The sequence below is a fragment of the Rousettus aegyptiacus genome, unplaced genomic scaffold (genome assembly GCF_014176215.1).
Source record: "Rousettus aegyptiacus isolate mRouAeg1 unplaced genomic scaffold, mRouAeg1.p scaffold_m13_p_5, whole genome shotgun sequence".
Classification (NCBI taxonomy): Eukaryota; Metazoa; Chordata; class Mammalia; order Chiroptera; family Pteropodidae; genus Rousettus; species Rousettus aegyptiacus.
Window position 1 is genome coordinate 90591886 of NW_023416308.1, and position 19421 is coordinate 90611306.

General features: G+C 46.5%; 1 protein-coding gene across 15 annotated transcripts in view; it reads left to right on the plus strand.

The window, feature by feature from the left end:
* NAV2 (neuron navigator 2) overlaps positions 1 to 9069 on the plus strand; it is a 678828-nt gene extending 669759 nt beyond the window's left edge. For all 15 annotated transcript variants that reach the window (XM_016164919.2, XM_016164924.2, XM_016164914.2 and 12 more), the window contains 2 exons: positions 2596 to 2799; positions 5645 to 9069. In XM_016164919.2, the coding sequence (XP_016020405.2) occupies positions 2596 to 2799; positions 5645 to 5770 (330 nt within the window). In that variant the 3' untranslated portion in view covers positions 5771 to 9069. The remainder of the gene's footprint in view (positions 1 to 2595; positions 2800 to 5644) is intronic.
* Positions 9070 to 19421: the final 10352 nt, after the last annotated feature.

A 19421-nucleotide genomic window follows, 5' to 3' on the forward strand; every position in this document is an offset into this window, starting at 1 on the left:
GATGATGTTAGCATGTGCCCGATGCACTCCTGTCTGATGACTCAGTCCCCAGCCCTGTTCTCCTTTGAAGCTGTCATTGTAAACACTTTGGAGTTGCCAAAGTGTCTGGTCTACAGAGTAACTCGAAAGACCTCCATCCGCCTGTGGAGTGGAGAGCGTATGGGGCCCATTATCAGATAACCCAACCTGCTCTGAGACACTGGGAAAATCCCCCTTCTCACGGCCTGAGGTTCACCATCCGTATTCTGAAAAGTTTGGACTTGGAGAGTGTTTTCTCAGGCTGGCTTCTGTGGAACCCAAAAGTTCCTCAAACTCCTCAGTGGTGTGGTCAAGGGAAAAGAGCAAATATTTGAAAACCACTGGGCTGGATTTTCTCTAAGGACCTGATGAACTCCCATTCCAGCCTCTGTTATTCTGCAGCCCTGAGCATGACCTCCTCCACGCTTGAGGATGGAGACAGAAGCTATAGCTGTCACAAATGAGGCTTGGGTTCAGCCTCACCCATGTGAAGTCTGGCTCAGGACAAGCAGCCCAGGAGGAAGGCCCTTGGAGGGAGAAGCTTCTAAAAATTGCAGAAACATTTCCAATCTGGAACTGCCTCCTTCAGCTCTAAATATCCCCAAATACTCATGTTCCTGTCCTCCTTGACACGCTTGCGTGTGCACATGCCGGCTTCACATACTCCTTTCCTGTCCTGACCATAAATTGCCTTCAGAATGCCAGACTTAATTCTCAGGCCTAAGACTCAGCACTGCCCCAGGTTAAGGAAGATTTAGCATCTGACGGGGCCAGAGTTCTAGACAGGAGGGGTGCTGGTGTCTGAGAGAATGATGAGGTCATAGGAGGCTGTGCATGTCCTGAGTAGGGGAGGCAGCCATCAGTGAAGAGACGGATGGGCCCATCTGCCACATAAGCAGGGTGGGTGGCTTACAGAAATCATACAGAAAGGTCAGAAGTGGTTTAGGCAATCATGAGACAGCTGCAGGAACAGCGAACCCAACCCAGGTTGACATGTCCTCGTCGGGAGTCAGTCGGGAGGAGGAGAGAGGGGAAAGGCCCTGACGAGGAAGCCAGAATTCAAGGTTAAAATTCAGCCCTGCTCTGTAACTTTTCATAACTGGCCATTCTCACTGGACCCCATTCCCCATCTGGTACATGATAGCCTAGGTGACCCCAGTTTTTTCCAGCTGAGGCAGCCTATAACTTGGAAAGACATGGCTTTGTCAGTCAGAGCTCAGCTCTGTTCTACTGCCAGCACTTCCCCTCCCCCCCCCCTTTCCCTCTCAACTGCAGGCCCCCCGGGAAGGCAGAGGGAATAGACAGGCAGGCTGTGGTTCAGGTGTGACTCTCCCCTAGAGCCCCACTGCAGCTACTGTGGTTCAGCGGTCTCTGATCTTCATATCCCAGGGTCGCCTGTAGAGGGGGTGCCTTCCAGAGCCACAGAGCACTGCCCAGGGTGGTGAACAGCTTGTCCTGGCTGTGAGCACATCCTGCCGCACCTTCTCAGACTCTAGTGGTGCATGGAGTTGGACAGACTTGAATTCCAGTTGTCTCCTCTCCTCCCTGAGCCTCTCTCCTCATCTGGAGAACTCGGGTAGTAATGCTTCCTCTTGGAGTCACATGGTGGCTAAACAAGATGGTGGTGGTGGTGGTAAAGAGGAAAGATACAGACTACACCTAGCTACCTAATATACCGAGCTGAGCCTTGGGAAGTGGTGCAGCCAACTTGTTTTTTAAAGAATGTGCATATTTCTTAAAGTTGCCAATAAAATTCACTAAAATCGTTTTATCGTTCAGGCTTAAGAAAAGGAGCTTGGAAGCATGATACTGGTTGTGCGAAATTAAGTGATGATACACTTTTCTGTTTTAAGAGAAAATTAGTTATTGCGGGCGATTTTGAAAGATACATGAGGGAGAAGCACTCGTCGCGTGTAACCTCGGTCAAGAGTTCGCGTTTTTAAAGTGACAGGTGTTTTGCAGAGGCGCTCTCAGAGTCAGACCTACTTCAGGAAATGTGTTTTCATCAAAACAGGGCCGTTAGTGACCTCCGCCTGTGATGTTGATGGCCGGCACCCAGTCCGTGTGGGAGCTATTGTTTGGGTGGGCGCATAAACCAGGGTACTGTAGCCTGCTCGTGCGACTGAGCCAGCACCTCTTTCCGGCTCCACGCTCAGTGGCATCATGCTGGTAGTTTGAAACCGACCTGAAGGGACCGTATAGACCATGGAAATTGGTAAATGCACCAAATCAGGTGGTGGTTTGTCAGTTTTTCCTCAGAGATCATTTTTCAAGCTGCATCAGCAAGGCTCAGAGTTCAGGGTGACACCATGAGTCAGTGGCAGAGCTGAGATATGAACCCAAGTCAGCCAGACTCCAAAGCCTGCATCCCTGACTCCTGGGTCATGCTGCCTTCAGCCTTTTAGCACGACAAACTGGCCCTTGGATGACTTCTTAGGATAACGTTCTTGAAGTGGAATTCTACCGTCAAGGGAGGCTTAAGGCTGGGTCTGGGGAGTTTTTCAAAAAACTGCCAAATCAGGGCTGCAGAGCAGACTCAGCCGCCTTCCTGACTGTTCCTTCTTTGCCTCTCTTCAGCTCTATGGAAGGCGGGCCCCCTGGGAGGATCCTGCCAAGTGGGTGATGGACACCTATCCTTGGGCGGCCAGCCCACAGCAGCATGAATGGCCTCCCCTACTGCAGCTCCGGCCAGAGGACGTCGGCTTCGACGGCTACTCCATGCCTCGGGAGGGCTCGACAAGCAAGCAGATGCCCCCAAGCGACGCCGAAGGAGACCCGCTGGTGAGTCCTCAGCTCCCGGAGCAGCTGAGCATCGCGGAACGCCTGCTGCACATTGGGCTTGAAGCAAGGCGTGCTGCAAACGGCGGGGACTGAGCCCTGGTCTCGCATTTGGAGGCTGTCCCCGAGCCTAGGGACAGTTTTGGCAGTATTTTCTTCTGTGGTGTTAGCTTTCACTAAAGCCTTTAACCCCTCTGAAGTTGCTTCTGGTATAAGGTAAAAGATAGGAATTTGATTCTTTTCCCCCTAAATGTCCCTATACCTATAGCCCCTGCATTACTCTTTGCCCTCTGATTTGAGTGCCGTCGTTATCATGTACGGCTCTACTCCAGTGATGTCTCCCACTAGTAACTGGGCAGACACAGACCTTGTTAAGGAGGAGAAGCCCAAGCTGGATGGTCAGGCAGGGAGAGGTGTGAGGGCAGGAGGGGCTCACGGAGGCACGAGGGCCTGACTGTGGGTCCCAAGACCAGTGAGGAGAGTTAGGTCTAACACTGCCCGAGCTGCTGACTTACTCCACCTTCGGCAAAGCAGTGAAGGCCCTGTATGAGGAACCCGAGCCAGTGATGGCAGCACTGCAGTCACAGCACAGTGAGTCCTCACTTAACGTTGTCAGTAGCTTCTGTGGCTTTACTCGAAACCACATATGACAAAACTCATTTGACTGTAGGCTAATTGGTACAAACCAGAGTTAAGGTCTTAGGCATCTCATCGACATTATAATGAAACGCCATTCAAGGACTTGCCGTATTCCCTCTGCCAATATAAGATGCATGCATAGTCATACTGCAAAATCAGACTTAACAAAGCAAAAGCTGTATGAAATGCCATGCAAGCAAATATGCCAGAACCTTGAGCTCCCTTGGCAGCTAATGCAAACGGGAAAACACAGCAGGGGGTATTGCTCGCATTACCTCATAAAAGTCAGTGTTCATAAGAGACGCAGCACGATTAAAAGATGGCTGATTTGCTCTTCTCTTTCTAGTGATTGATCGATTCGCTAAATCAGAAAAATGACAATAGGTTCTTTGAGTCCTCTGCCGTCCTCCTGACTGGTGGATTAGAGCTGTGGTTAAGAACTTTTTTAACGGGAACTATATTTTAAATGGATTTATCATTTGTGTTACTGTGCACAACCTGATTTATAATGGTTATGATAATGGCTTTACAGAGGAAAGGATTGAACTTTATAAAGCCAGTTCCAATGTTATCCAGTGCTAAAAGCCAAAGTCATAGAGATATTTGTTGTGGGTGCAAGCTCATGAAGTCTAAACTTACGTAAAAATAGAACTTAGGATAGCTGGAGGAAAGAATGGCTGGCTCACCCCGGACGCTCTTTTCTTAAGCAGGAATTTTCATATCATTAATTGAAGACAGAAGCCTTTTTGATAAGACCTGACGTTCTAGGGTAGTTATACAGAATTCTCCTTCCAACCCCAGGTCCCCAGAAGTGAGCTGTGCCCACCCAGCCACGTCCAGTTACCAAGTTAGGTATTTAGTAATTCTCCCAAGTCGATGCCCTCCGCCCTGGCCACAAGTCTCTTATAATAGCTCTCCTGCTTACTAATCCCTGTCATGAGACTGAGACCTCCAAGAGAACAGGACTGACTTGCTTGTATTCCACACCACATTATATGGGTATACTTGGAATGTTTGATGAGTGAATAAATAATCCCAACTGTAAATGGTTTTTCACTGCACTTCTGCTCCACCCTTCCCCAGTTATGGCTGTGCAGGTGAACACTGGCTGATGGTGCATCTGTGGCTGGGCTCACCAGGTAGACTCTGCTAGACATTCTAGGGGGCGGCTAGATTTCACACTCAGCGGCACCAGACCTTGGCCTTAGCTCAGAGAAACCTGATCTTCCTAACTTACTTGCTAAATAAAATATAAAATACATGCACATGATTTATAGTTAGAAATAAAATAAAAGTAGTTTGTAGTTCTCCATCTCCACTCGCAAATAAATAACCAGTAGACTATCAGAGAAGATTTAAGAACACCGTCTTCAAAGCCTTCTTTAAGTTAGATGATGATGATGAGGAGGAGGAGGATGATAATGATGCTGATAATGATGATGATGATGAGGAGGAGGAGGAGGAGGAGGAGGAGGGTAGCACATCACATTTATTGAGCCCTTGCCCCATGCCGAGGTTTAATACACATTATGTTATCACATTCCCTACTACGGCCCTAGGGGATAGGTGCTGCTCTTCTCTCTAGAAAGCGGTGGCTCTGATACATTAGGTAATTTGTCTAAAGACTCCTAAGTCGGAATCCAGGCCTCCCCACACTCTGGGCCTCCGCTTGTTCCTGGTGCCCCCCTTCACCTCTCACAGCTCCTCGGCAGGAGCTGGAGCACAGATGAGCTTGATGCTCATCGAAGGGGGAGCCCTGTGCTTCGAAAGTCCGCGGTGCTGATGAGTGCATTCCAGAAGCAGGGACACTTAGCTGGCATCTTTACCCAGGCTTAGGTAAGGTGTGCCCCTCCCAAATAAGTGTCATATTTATAGGAGACTTTCTATTTTGTTTCCAGTGCTCTACATATATTAACTTAGTGCATACAATAACATTATGGGCAGGTTCAATTATTATTCACATTTGACCAGTGAAGAAATTGAGGCACAAAGAGTTTAAATAACTTGTCCAAGGTCATGCAGCTAGTAAGTGGTAGAGCCGCGATTTGAACCCTGGAAGCCTGGCCAAGAGGCCATGCTCTTATCCACTGCCTCGGCTATAGGTTGCAGTTCAAGGTGAGTCTGGAGAAGGAGGCGTGACCTTCGAAGAGGCCGGGGGGCAGGTGTAGACTGGACTGAAAGCTGCTCATGCTCTCTGCTCTTTCCCCAGATGAACATGCTGATGAGGCTGCAGGAAGCAGCCAACTACTCCAGCCCCCAGAGCTATGACAGCGACTCCAACAGCAACAGCCATCACGACGACATCCTGGACTCCTCTCTGGAGTCTACTCTGTGACAAGGGCCTGGCCATGGAGCCTGCCCACCTCTTTTCCTCGCCCCACTCCACCTACATCCTCCGCACCATCCTGAAGATGCCCTCCTGAGCCAGCCCCGGCTGCAGCGTGAGAGCTGCAGGAATACCAAGACCCCTCGTCCTCCAGCCTTGACCTGGGTGCAGGCATCCCGGGCCGGCCGCCTTGGGACTGCTTCCTTCCACAGTGAGAACTGCACTATCTTCGCTTTTATTTTAATTATTGTTTTGCCTTGTTGCTGTGACCTCCCTAAGACACTGAAGATACTTCTCGGGAAAGGATCATCACCGTTGAAAATAAAAAGGGTTTAAAAAAAAAAGCAACTCTCGAAGCTCTGAAACCAAACGGCATCCTGCCATGAGCTGCCCAGAGACAGAAGGGACTGGAGCAAAGTTGGACACGTAGCAGCACAGCTCGCCCTCCGCACAGACCCTCCAGCACCCTGGTATCCACACCGACCTGCCCTTCCACCCAGCCCGCCACAGAGAACTGGTGCTAACTAGGGCGCTTGCTTTAGTCACACAACAAATGGCAGAGCTACATACAACACAGGGAACCTTAGGAAAAAAACAACTCGTGCTTTCTATTCTGTTTTGTTTTTCAAATGGTGCTCTCCTTATCCGAGAGGTATTTTGCCTGTTCCAAGTCAACCGACCACACCTTGCAGATACGTCAGCCTCCAACTAATCCATGAGCGTGAGTGAGAGAGTGAGAATGTGCCCGAGCCGAGGTGCTGCAATGCAGAACAGCATGTGTCTGTTTCCTTCCTACATGTAAATGATCAGTTTTTATTATTATTATTATTATTATCGTTCTTTCTGCAAACACTGCGTACAGTGAGAATTGGTCTACTTTGGAGAACTGATACCCCCATTTGAAAATGAAGTTGAGTTTCTCCCTTTCTGACTCTTTAATTTCTGAAGATTTTTCTCCCTCCCCTCTTGGTTGGAATCAATCCTTTGGTGAGAGGAAGAACCGCAGGAGCTGAGTTTTGGTTTGGTCCTGCTGGGTGTTGGTTTTCAGCTGTCGGTCCTCACCGCTGTGCACACCCGCCGCCTCCTGCTGGGGCAGGCTGCGTCCTGTAAAGTCCACCGGGACCCATCCCCAACACGCGGGCGAGCTGGAACCTTGCCTTTCCTTCTCGTCCTCAAGGCTTTAGATCGCACGTTGACACCTCAAGCGTGCCAGCCCCAGCCTCAGGTGGGGTGGCGAGGTCACCTCGTGAAAGACTTTCCTCAGAACCAACGTGACACAAGTCAACACATCGGGGGCGGCCGCTCCCTTCTGGAAGCCCCGGCCTCCGTCTGACGAGCCTTGCCTGACCTCTTCGGTGCTGGCCTTCCCGAAGCGATGCCTTACTGGTTTTGTACCAACCGTGTTCATTTATGAGTGTCGTGCCTGCCTGGGGCCCATTTTTTTTTATTTTCCCCATCAGAGCAAACAGGGCTAAAGTCATCTACTCATTAGGAGAACTCAAGTTGCTGTGACTTTTTTCTCATCCAAAAGACTCATTTGTGTGGATGTATGAGACCATGGGAAAAAAGAAAAAGGGAAAAAAAAATCCATTTTTTAGGTTCTTATCAGTCTCCAGCTAAAACCCTGACTGGACTATGATCTGTCTTGTGCAGGAAAAGGCAAAAGTTTCTAAAAGTCTACATGACATTGTTGATACATGCCGTGCTATTCTGTGTCTTCAACATACCAATATTTTCTTTACAGAGTGTGGTAAATCTTTAAGTTGTCTGTTTCTGTTTTATAAAGAGGATCTTTATGTGACCCCAGTGGGGGAATATCTGTTAATGATCAGGGTTTTTATTCCATCCTTACATTTCTATTTCTGAAAGTCCATCTCTATAATTTTTCTTATTACCACAAGAGCTTGACCTGAAACTGCTCACATTACATTGGATGACACCATTTTCTTCCTCCTTGAAAAAGAAAACGGGAATTTGTCCCAGTAACTGGCGAATGGAAGACCTCTCAACACTGTCCCTGCTTTGATCTCAATAAACTTGGACTCTATTCTGCTAAGCCTTCATTAGTCATCTGGGTGTGTGAGTGTGTCTTGTTCTGTTTTGTTTTTCATAAAATTTTTAAACCATATATTTAGCCTGTGACCACAGGCCAAACCCTGAGCCTTCTGGTAGACCTTAGAGTGGTCCTTCTCAACTATCTCCCAATGCTGACCTTACACTCGTACTGTGAATTTGGGAGGAGGTGAAAATTCTCCTCGTGGGCAGTTTTCCCAGTCACCTTGTGAGTAGACACCTGTCTACAATATTGTTTGAAACTTTTTCTTTTTTATGACACCCTTTCTTTCTCTTCTCCCCTCTCCCACGGACTTCCCTCCCACTGGATCCAGGCTCAGAACTGAGACTTCTGACCCTGGTGTTACCCGACTAGTGAACGGTGATTTCAAGTAGCATAGTCCTTTTATGATCCACAACTCAGTGACCTTCCTAAAGTTTCGGGAAGCAGGGTTGTCTGATATGCACATTTCTTCTCTTGGTCATACTTTACTTTAGTGTCTCTCACCTTTAAAAAAGTGACTTTACTCATTTAGGGCTCTGTCCAAAATGCTTCCATTTTGCCTTTTTCTACAGTTAGGCTAATTTTGAAATGTATGAAATTCTATGCAACATTTATGTTGAGTTACCAATGGAAGCCAAAAGTTTCCCAAACTGCCAAGAATTATACAGGCCATAAATGAGATGGGAATACCTTTTAATTTAAGGTTGAGGGTGGGGTACAGGGTGGGACAAGAAGAAAGATTTGCCTAGACCTTTGTTGTATCTTGGGAACATTTTTTATTTTAATTGTTGATGCTCTAAATTTCCAAATTCTGTATATTCAAATTTGATCATGGCGAATCTACTTCAAAAAATAATAATCTGGCTTTGTGGATATTAAACGGAAGGTTTGCTGTTTGATCTAGTTGTTACCAGTGGAGCAGTTTATGAAATATGTTCTATAAGATGTACATTTTTTCATTGTAACATAGAAATTGTAAATAATTGATTAAAGTGCTGCATTTTGATGAATTTTTTCTAGCCATTTTTAAAGAGAAAACTAGGAATTGAGTATTTTGTGTACGGTATGTTTCCATCCTCCCTCCCCTTCTTCCTTCCCTCCCTCTCTCCCTATTTAATTTTCATTCGTCATGAGGTTTTTGGATTTGCCAATGATCTGCTGGAGATCATGTCCCACATCATAGAGAATAAAGCTGATTGTACCAGTCTTAAATTATTCATGATTCAATAAAATTGATGCTTATTTATTCAGATTAGTGGTTTGGCGTTTGTGTGCTAGAGCAAGTCCTTGTCAGAGTTCAATTTCAATGCCAAGAGAAAGTCATTCTTACTCAGATGCAACAAAGAGAGAGTCCAAAACATTCGCAAACCCATCTTTGCCACCATGTTCTCAACATCCTACCTCCTCTCAGTTTCTCATCTCAGTGGCTGCCACTCACGTGGATCTTGTGGAAATGTGGGTTCCGATTTAGTAGGTTCAGGGTGGAGCCTAAATTCTCACTTTCTAACAATCTCCTAGGCTGTGGGCCCCAGACTGCCTGTTAGTATCCAGCATCCCCCACCCCCTATCAACCGTTTGTCAAAAGAAAGACTTTTAATGTATTGAATACCTACTAATTGCCACATGCGATCCCACATTCCCCAATATAATCTGTAAAATGACCTGGAAGAGGTAAAAATTCCCATTTTACAGGTAAAAAAAGGCTCAGAGAAAACAACTTACTGAGGATCCTGTAAGCCAAGACGGGAGGGTTGGAGTTTCAGCCTCACCTCCAGACCCAAATCCTGCCTCACTGGACTGCCTCTAATCTTAGGGTCCCCGTTCCACGCTGCAGCTGACATCCACAGCAGAGTATAAGCAGTGGGACATGACCTCGTATCATCCTTCACTTCTAACAGCAGCAACACAAATTTTAAAAGCTTGGTTTGAAGTGAGACGTGGGTTTGCTGTGAAATTGATCCTAATGATGTGAAATATCTAACTCATTATAATGCACAACGATGCGGGATGGAGAGATGAAGAAGCCAGATGTTTAGCGTTGGCAGTTTGCAATGCCTGTTCAAAAAAAAAAGGAAGAGGAGCCGGCATAGCGGTTTGGCAAGTAGATAACCCTGAATTTCCAAGACTTTCCATGTCATAGTCTCTACTGCACTTCTTCACAGTATGTTATGGTATCTAGGAAATGGGATCCGCATATGTGGAAGGCATAATGGGCCGGAGGACTTTTAAAAGAAAGGGTGGGAACTGTTTATTTGTTTAAACACTTAATGTGTGCCAGAGACTTTAGTGAGAATTTCACCTTTTCACACGTAATCACAGCACCTTGAAGAGGTGGACGTTATTCTCCATTTTACAGGGAGAAAACCTAGATGAGTAATGTTAAATAACTTACGTAGTAGGAATACAATTCTCAGTTTACCCTATTCTAAAACCCATGCCCATTCTGCCACATGGTACCACCACCATTACCTAAGTCTGGATCTTGAGGGAAAAGTACACATCCCTTCTGTATTAGTTGTGTAACTAATTATCAATTATTACTGTGTAACAAATTACCCCCAAAACTTAGCAGCTTCAAGCAACAAGTATTTGATCAGTTGGTGTGGATCAGGGGTCCAGATGTGTCTAAGCTGGGTCCTCTGGCTCAGGGCTTTCCACAAAGCTACATCAACATGCCTCAGATATTTACAAGGAATGTTTAAAAGCAAGAACTATATAAAACATTTAATGATAAACTATTACATGTTTTCTTTTTCACATTGGGAGACAAACACGCCTCTTCTCATTACTTAACATCACAATAGAGACCCTCCTCAGTGCAAAGGAGCAAGAGAAATTAGGAGTGAAAAGGAAGCAATTAGACTGTTTATTCACAGACAATATGTACTTCAATCGCCCAAAATAATTCACAGATTATTAAAAATAAATTGAATAAATTTGCTGGACATAAAATCAGTACATGAAAATCAGGTGAACATCTCTGCAACCAAAAGTTTTAAAATAACACATTTAAGCACCAAAAATATCAAATACATAGAAATAAATATAATGTAAGATGTGAAAGATCTCTCAGTAGAATTCTATAAAACATTATTGGGAGAAATTAAAGAAGACCCAAAGAAATGGAGGGATATGTTATGATTATGGATTAGAAGAATCAATGTTATGAAGATGCCAGTTCCTCCAAAATGAACTATAGATTTGATGCATTCCCACTTAGAAGCCCAACGTAGCTTTTATCAAATTGACGAGATCATTATAATATGTATATTGAAATGCAAAAGGTGAATCATAGCCAATGAAGAATGAGAAGAGTGATTTTTCTACCAGATAGCAAGACAATGCCACATTAAGACAGTGTGATATTGTTGCAAGGACTGGCTAATAGTTTAAGAAAATAGAATAGAATAAACATTCCTAAATAAACCTAACATATGCCTGTTTTCCTACATGGAAATATCTCAGACCAAAGGACCTATTTAATGGAGAAGGAAACTTGACATAGGACACATCCAGTGGGATCCCTGGTTCCTACTATAAAGCCGGAGTTTGGACTGTCTTCTCAAAGGCTTGGTTGAGGCATCAGCTTGAGTAGGACATTCTGAGATGGAGCACTCTTCTCCAGAAAGCAGTATACATTTTTAACCATCAGCCATTATTGGTCTCTGGGTGCCCCAAATAGCTAGAGTCCATGAGTTTGGGAACATAGGCATAGAGGTATGAGTGGTCCACTTCAGCAACCCACTTGGGAAGTTTTTTTGCTTCCCGTTCATACAGCTTTAGTTTCTTACTTTAGAGGTACTTGTCCCTGGTCTGTGGGGCCAGGCGAGGGAAAGTGGAAGGAAGAAAATTTCTACCACTGAATTTTAAAACTACCTCTGCTACCTGAGCACCTGGTGGAGACAGGAGTTGCTATGCTGGCCGGGTAATTGCTCCTGATTGTGATGAGAAGCTAAGGCTGCATCACGCGAGCTCGGAGAAGAATGTCTGGAATTTGGGGAACCCTGACAGATACTTCTTGCTGTTTCCATGCCTGGTGATAACTGCGAATGGAAACCTGCAGCCACCACTGCCCAACAAAGCCAAGGTAAACAGTTGCTCAGACCCTTCAGAAATGCAGATCTGGGTGATTCAGAACTGTGGAAGAGCTGGCTGAGGGGGAGAGTAAACCAGAATGGAAGACTGAGAAAGGCGGTGCTGGATAGCAGTTATGGCCCTAGAACTGTTGCACTCCAGCAGTGGAGACTAGCTTATTCCCCTAACTCGCCCATTCTCAGTTTTGTTTGTTTGTTCATTTGTTTGTGTAGAAATTGTGACCAGTCACCACCTTGGAGCATCAAGAGTGGATTCGATGAGCCAAAGGAGTGGTCTGAGTATTGTGAGGCACGGGCTGCAGCAGACACTGTTGACGACTCAGTGCCTACCCCTGACGTCCCCTGAGCCTGCGGTGGACAGCTGGCATGCTGACAGCATCCCACCGCAAGCTCCTGCATCTCTCTGCTTCTCTGCCTGAGTCTTACCTCCAGTGCCACGTTCAGCCCAAGTGCAGAGCAGCCCGCAGGGGATGTAGTGCCCCAGGGACAGCCTACAACCAATAAGGTACGGGAGTTAGGATGCAATGTCCTGCTTTCCCGTCTGTCTTTGGGGCAAGTGGGGGACACATTCTGCAGGCCCTTAGAGATTCTCCAATGGGATTGAGCCCCAGTTGTCCACAGTGGCAGCTAAGGAAACTTTTACTGGCTTTCTCCCTTCCTTGTCATGTGCCGTCTACTCCCTCACTCAGATTTATCACGAGGATGATGCACTTAAGGGCAGCCCCCCCCAAGAGCAAGTCCAACTTAAACTCTGTGCCTGAGATACCTCACTCGCCTCGCCCAGTCCCCAGCCCTACCCTCAAGTGTGCTTCCCGACACCACAGCACAAATTAGCTACCTGCACTCAAATCCTCTCCCAGGGTCTGATAAGAGAACTCAGCAATTCCACTCTTAGTGGTTATTATTATGGATTAAATTGTGTTCACTGAAAAGATATGTCTAAGTCTTAAGCCCCAGTACCCCAAAATGTGACCTTATTTAGAAATAGGGTCTTTGAAGATGTAATTTGTTAAGATGAGGTCGTACTGGAGTTAGGGGTGAGCCCTGAAAGTAATAGGACTGGTGTCCTTATCAGAAGACAATGCGAAGCAATGAAGGAAGAACGCCATATGAGATAGAGGCAGAGGTAGCAGCTGTGTGGCTGCAAGCCAAGGAGCACCAGGAATGAGTTCCTTGCTTCCCTTGGAAGCTAGGAAGAAGCAGTGAAGGATTCTGCTCAGAGCCTGAGGGAGCATTGCCTTGCTGACATTACTGTTTCAGACATCCGGCCTCCTGAACTGAGAGAAGAAATGTCTATTTTTTAAAAATATTTTTTTTCTTTTTTCTTTTAAAAAACTTCTAAACTTACAAGAAAGTTACGAGAACAGTATGAAGAAAGGCTTTTTCCCCCTAAACCTTTTAAATGTCTTGTTTTAAGCCACCCAGTTTGTAGTACTTAGATATTATGGCAGTTCTAGGAGATGAAAACAGTTATACACCCCACAGAAATGCACGTCTATATATATACATACATATATATGTATGTATCTACCAGGAAATAAGTACACAAATGTTCACAGAAGTTATAATGTTTATTATAACAAAACCTGGAAAAAACCTGCACTTCCACTGACAGTAGAAGGACAAAGTCACATTATGTCAGTGTCATACAGTGAAAATATTTGTGGGTGGCTATTGAGTGAATGTTGCATGAAAGCGGCCAGACACATAAAGATGCGAAATGTATGGTTCCATGTACATGAAGTTCACACTACCATTCAGGGCTGGGTGCCTGTGTAGGTCATAAAACTACAAGAAAAGCGAGAAGGGCAGGGCCAGTGGCCAGGAGGGTTGAAAGGCTTTGGGTTGCTGGCGGTGCCTTAGTTTTTGACTTGGGTGGTGGTTCACAAGCATTCACTTTGTAATAGATCATTGAGAGCTGTGTATCTTTGTTTTATGCACTTTTTTTCTGTGCATATAATTATACTTCATAAAAAGGTTTTTTAAAAGCATACCACCCCAGGCTGCCCATCGGGTGCCCGCACCCAGTGAGTGAGCAGGGCCGCCAAGAATGCTGCTCTAGAGAGTGAACGGAGTGAGTTTTTCACCTTTTAGCTCACCCACTAGAGGTCTGAATTCTTAGTGGTTGGTTCCCAAATCCATAAATTGAGGACACTATTTTTGTCCACCTTGACACTGAGATGTGAGCTTGGAACGTTAATGGCACTTCCGTCACCTCAACCCCCTCTGGAGTAAAATAAGGCTAACCACACCTCTTGCAGGATTCAGGGAGGCGATGCACCCAGAGCATGTCCGTGCCATGAGGTACTTCCCCCGTCCTTCTTTGTCCTCCCAACTCTGACTGCCTTGGCTGTGCAATGTCTGCAGTGTCAGAGGCTGGAGCTGTGGGGCCTCAGACGCTGGAGCTGGGTCCAAAAGGGGAAGATGCAGAGAGGCACGTCTGGGCCTCAGGCAAAGGCTGGAGGACCACCTGACAGAAGAGCAGCAGAGGGATTCCCATCCTGGTTGGCAGGTAAGTTCAGGTAGTCTCTGGAGCTTGCTCATGGAGTGGGATTGCGTGGGGCAGGGCATAGCGGAAAGAGCTTTGGGCTCTGGAGATCTGCGTTAACTGGTTCCTTCCATCAGAGAAGTCCCACTTGCTCTCAGGGCTGTAGTTTTCCCAGCGGTCTAAGGAAGGCACTGGACTAGCTCAGTGGTCCCCTAACATGGCTGATCGCTGCTGGCCCAGCAAGCACATTAGAAACAGACTGTGGCCTGCTGCCTTAGGCAGGCGAGTCAGACTGTGCTGGCGGCGGAGGCCTCCCCCAGCTGCTTCTTTCCAGGCTGCAATTACAGGCAGTCCATTATACCTCACAGTAACCACGAGGGGGTAGCAAAGCTCAAGCAATGCCACAATGCCAATCCACTGGCTGGCTTGCCTTGTCCTCCTGGTCTCCCTTCCTTCCTCCCTCTAGGTAAAATATTAAAAACAAACCAACCAACCAACCAACCAACAAAAATGATTAGGCATGACTCCCAGAAGACTGAGCATAGTATTTTTCTCTCTGCCCCATATTCGAAGGACCAAGCTGCATTCCCTATAAGGAGAATAGGAATTTATGTGTTTCGGGCATCTTAAGCCAAGTAACTTGCCTTCATGGATTCATGTGATTCTTGTAACAATCATGTGGCATTGGCATCATCATCCCTACTCTATAGAGCAGCTGGTTAAAGCACTTGTGCAGGGTCTCGCTGATCGGAGACAGAGCAAGGACTTGAGCCCAGGCCCAGCCAGATTCCGAAGCTTGGAGTCTTACTCCTGCACTGCTCCCCACCCTCCACCTGCAGCTGCCAAAGTGCTCACATCCATAACCTCATTAGTGGTCCACCTGGGCTCTGCAGGTGAGGCCGAGAAGGCATTATTACGCCTGGTCCCAGAACACACCCTGAGCTAATGGTGCTGCCAGAACAAGAACCCAGATGTCCTGGCTTCCTTTCCTGAGCAACTAAGAAAGTAGGTAGGCACACAGGCTTTGTAGCCATCCAGAATAGGGTCAAATCCCAGATCCACTATTTGCAAGCCGTGACCCTAGACAAGTTGCAACTCCCTGAGCCTCAGTTTGGTCATCTGTAAAACAGATGTTACAGGACCCACATGTAGTAAATTTTCCGTCTTTCTCAGTATCCATCATCTATTTCTTCCTAACTGAACCCTGATACTGTGCAGATATCTACTTCCCCCACCAAGTCATGTGACTCAAGGAGGCTGGCCATATTTTCCCCCATTCCCAGGGCAGAGTCCATGGTCTAAAGTTAAACCCAGTGCATTTCCTAGGGGTTGGGTCTTGAATAAACGTACCATGCAGCGTGCAGGAGTCTTTCCAGAGGTGAGGACTTCTGGGAAATTTATCTCTTAAGAGACATCCTCAGAGGAGATCTACTTCCTCTTCCTCTGACTTCTGTCGAGCCTGGAAGTGACCTGAACCTGATCCTGTCAACTTGAGATAGGATGAAGCAACCTGGAAGACAGCAGAGCAGAAATAGAACTGGATTCGCCCTTTGTTGAGGAGCCAACTCTCTCAGGAACAGGAAGAGCCCACCCTCCCTTTGGGCTTGCTGTTAGATGGAATGGTGCAGGGTATCGGCCAGAATCAAGGTTTCTGTGACGAGCCTTTGGGAGCACGCCTGGCAGAACCTTTGCCTGAGGGAGGCACCACCTGTTGAGATAACGCCTGTAAACTGCGAAACTCAGCGCCTGGTGGCAGCAAGTGCTAACCCGGTGGGAGCTGCTTCTCCCACTCTCTGGTTCCTCACAGGGGCTCAGCGACTCTGTGCCGTGCGGAGTGCTGCCTAAGGCCCCTTGTTCCCCAGCTGACCTGCCTGGGTTTAAATCCCAGTTTTGCCACTTACTAAATGTGTGACCTCAGGCAAGTCACTTAACACCTCAATGCCTCTGTTTCTCCATCTGAGAAATGGAGATGATGATAACAATACCTTTTTAGGATTCTCAATACGATTAAATGTGTTAAGAGGTGTGAAACTCTGAGACCAGTGTGTGGCATATTATAAGCTCTCAGTAAATGTTAGCCACTATCATCATCCTCTTTCTTTTTAAAAGTTTGCCAAGATCTTGCCAGACTTGAATTTAGTTTTAGTGCTGCTACCAGAAGGAAGGGGCGGTTGCTGTGCACATAAAATTGGACAAGCTTCTAAACAGACGTGGAAATGGGAGAGTTCCAGGTATGCAGAAAACCCTGAATCCTGTGGTCTGAGTTCTTCTTCACAGTGAACAGCCCACAGAGTGTGTTCACACGACGGGTCGTAGGACAACCTGGCTGCACTCTTCACGTGCCTGGCACCATGCTGAGCACTTACTATGCACCATCTCATTTCACCTTCACAGTGACCCTAGGACATAAGTATGATTAACCCTGCTCATAACAGAGCAAACTCCAGCAAGTATCTCTTCTTCCCATAGTGAGAGAACCAGCTGCAGAGTGCCACCCCCGCTCGAGGCCACAGTGGGGAGAGAAGTGTCCCCTGTATTTCCCAGCAGTCCTGTGCCTCCTATCACAGTCCCCACCACTCTACTGCAACGGTCTGTGTCTCCTCCACAGAGACTGAGCTGGAAGCGCGCTGATTCCACGATGTGGATCCCGTGTCTGGAATAGAACTTAGCGCCTTTCAGTAAATGGGACAGAGAATAAAGAAAGGTAGAAAAAGTTCAGAAGTTTAAAGGACTTGGTGTCAGGAAGAAAAACGAGGATGGAAGTGAGGATGTATGGTGGAAAGAAGCTGAATGCAAGAAAGTTCAGAGGGTAAACTCCAAAGGTGTGCATGGAAGAATAAAGTTACATCAGCAAGGATGAAAAATACCTTACAACGAGTGGCAGCGGGAACAAACAAACCTACCCTGTGTGTCAGATTGATAACAGAACTTTGTATACTCCTCTGGAGTTTAATTTTAGCGAGATATAACTTTGTGCATACTTTGGAGGTGTGCCGATGGTAGCGGTGTTAGCACAGTGGTCTCAATACCATTTTATGAGTAATGCCTATTAGAGCAAATATATTGTCTGGGGTAACAATGATTCTCACATGCTGTGGGAGAAGGAAGATAAAAATGTGGAATAGGAGAAGAAAGGAAGAACCCTGTGCTGCTGTGCTAAATTAGAGATTGTCAATATGATTCTCACTCTCAACAACGATATTACAGTACAAATAAGCACAATTAGAGGCAGATCTTAATTTCTAAATATCATTCCCCACTAGAAAAAATAAACCTGAGTTATTGGAAGGAGTGGCTGATTCCAGGTATGAGGCAGAAAAAATTACAAGGTCGGCCTGGAACATTTGGTTGTGCCAGGAGGCTTGGAAGTGCATATCTAAGAGACGCTCAAGCCAGCTTAAGGGGCTCCCACTGGCTAAGTCTGACACAATGGAGCAGCAGAAGGAATAATGGTGGTGATGTATCATAACAGAATTGTGTATAACAAAAATCTATGGGTCCACAGGGATAACAAAAGGCTAAGGGTATCACCATTCAGAGGCACACTGCTCAGCCATAGGCCTCTTTCTTTTGTCAGGCAAGCATAAAGGGGACCCCATCCAAAAGAAGCAGGGGAGATGAAGGGGAAAAACCATATAGTTCTGCATATATAATACTATGAAGTAGAGACTTCATCGTGAGAGAGGAGGCACTTGCTCACAAATTTTTTTAAAATGGGAAATTGCACTTAAATTGCAGATTTCCAGCTTCTTCTAGGCACTCTGACCTACACTCCTACATGGAATCAATCAGCTAGAGCAGCAGCAGCCGGTCTAATCGGTGGGCTCCGCCTCTCCAGCTTCACAGAGACCCCACTAGTCATCTACCTGCCTGGTTCCTGAAGGCGTCGGCATTTATGACCACTAGTTTAAACTGTACCACCTCTGTGAAATAGTGTCTGTCAGTAGGAGTCAAGGGTGTGCGTGTGTGTTTGACAGCATTTGACTCAACGTTTGCTAATGGGACAGTTGAGAGAATGAAGAGGTGAACTCCCACTTGTGAAGCCTAGGGTTAGAGGGACTCTTCCTGGACTTCGCTGAGGAATTTGGGGCATCAAAGTTCTCTTTCCTGGGCCTAGAGTGTCTGACCTCCCCCCACTTGTCTTGCGGATGTCCCTTTTTTACCTCCCGTTCTGGGATGTGGGGGAGAAGAGTGTATCATGTGAAATAGGAAGAGAAGCAGACAGAACTGGAGTAAGACCACTCCCTAAGGCTAAGAAGCAAAGTTTTTCCAAAAATTGGTGGAAAGCTTCCTGATTAATTCATGAAGAGGGAGGCTCTTTCGAAGAGAGGCCAAATATAATAGGCTAAAGTTGAAGAGCAAGGTTAGGAACTAGAAGAAGGATTTAAGTTCTTAGATGCTACAGAAAACATTGGTAGTTGTCTATCCAATAGTTAGCCTACTCTTCTGACTAACAGAACCTCCATTTTATTTCGGCGATGATGTGCTCAGTCACAGAGAGTGAGTCGTGATTCACCTGAGCCAAGTGGCAGCTCCTTTGCTTGCGACGGATCTAGGCATGGGCATGGATCTGGTTCTGTCCAATGAGGCACGTCTGCTGGAGCATTCCAGGAAAGATTTTCCTCCAAGATAAAAGAGATTCATGTGAGGAAAAGGTTCCCTTTGTCATTGTCTCAACTTCTCATCCCAGTTTCTGTCTCCACACAGAAACCCAAAGCCCTCTGCCCATCTCCCCTCTGTTCCCCTTTACCAAAACCCATGTCCTCTTTCTCCCCACTCCCCTTCAGTAGGACACCCCATGTCCCCCCATTGCCCCTTTGCTCCTTGCCTCCATTCAGAACCTATCCCTGAATCCACCCCAAGGTCCATGTCCGCCAGAGAAGACTTCACCGCCTAAGATCACTCTCACCTCTGTCTCTTTCCTGAAGTCCAAGAGCACATGCTGTTAGAGCCCTGTCCCGACTGCCTGTTGGCCAAACTGTTCTGTGTAGCTGCCTTGATCTATCACACAGTCTGTCAGAC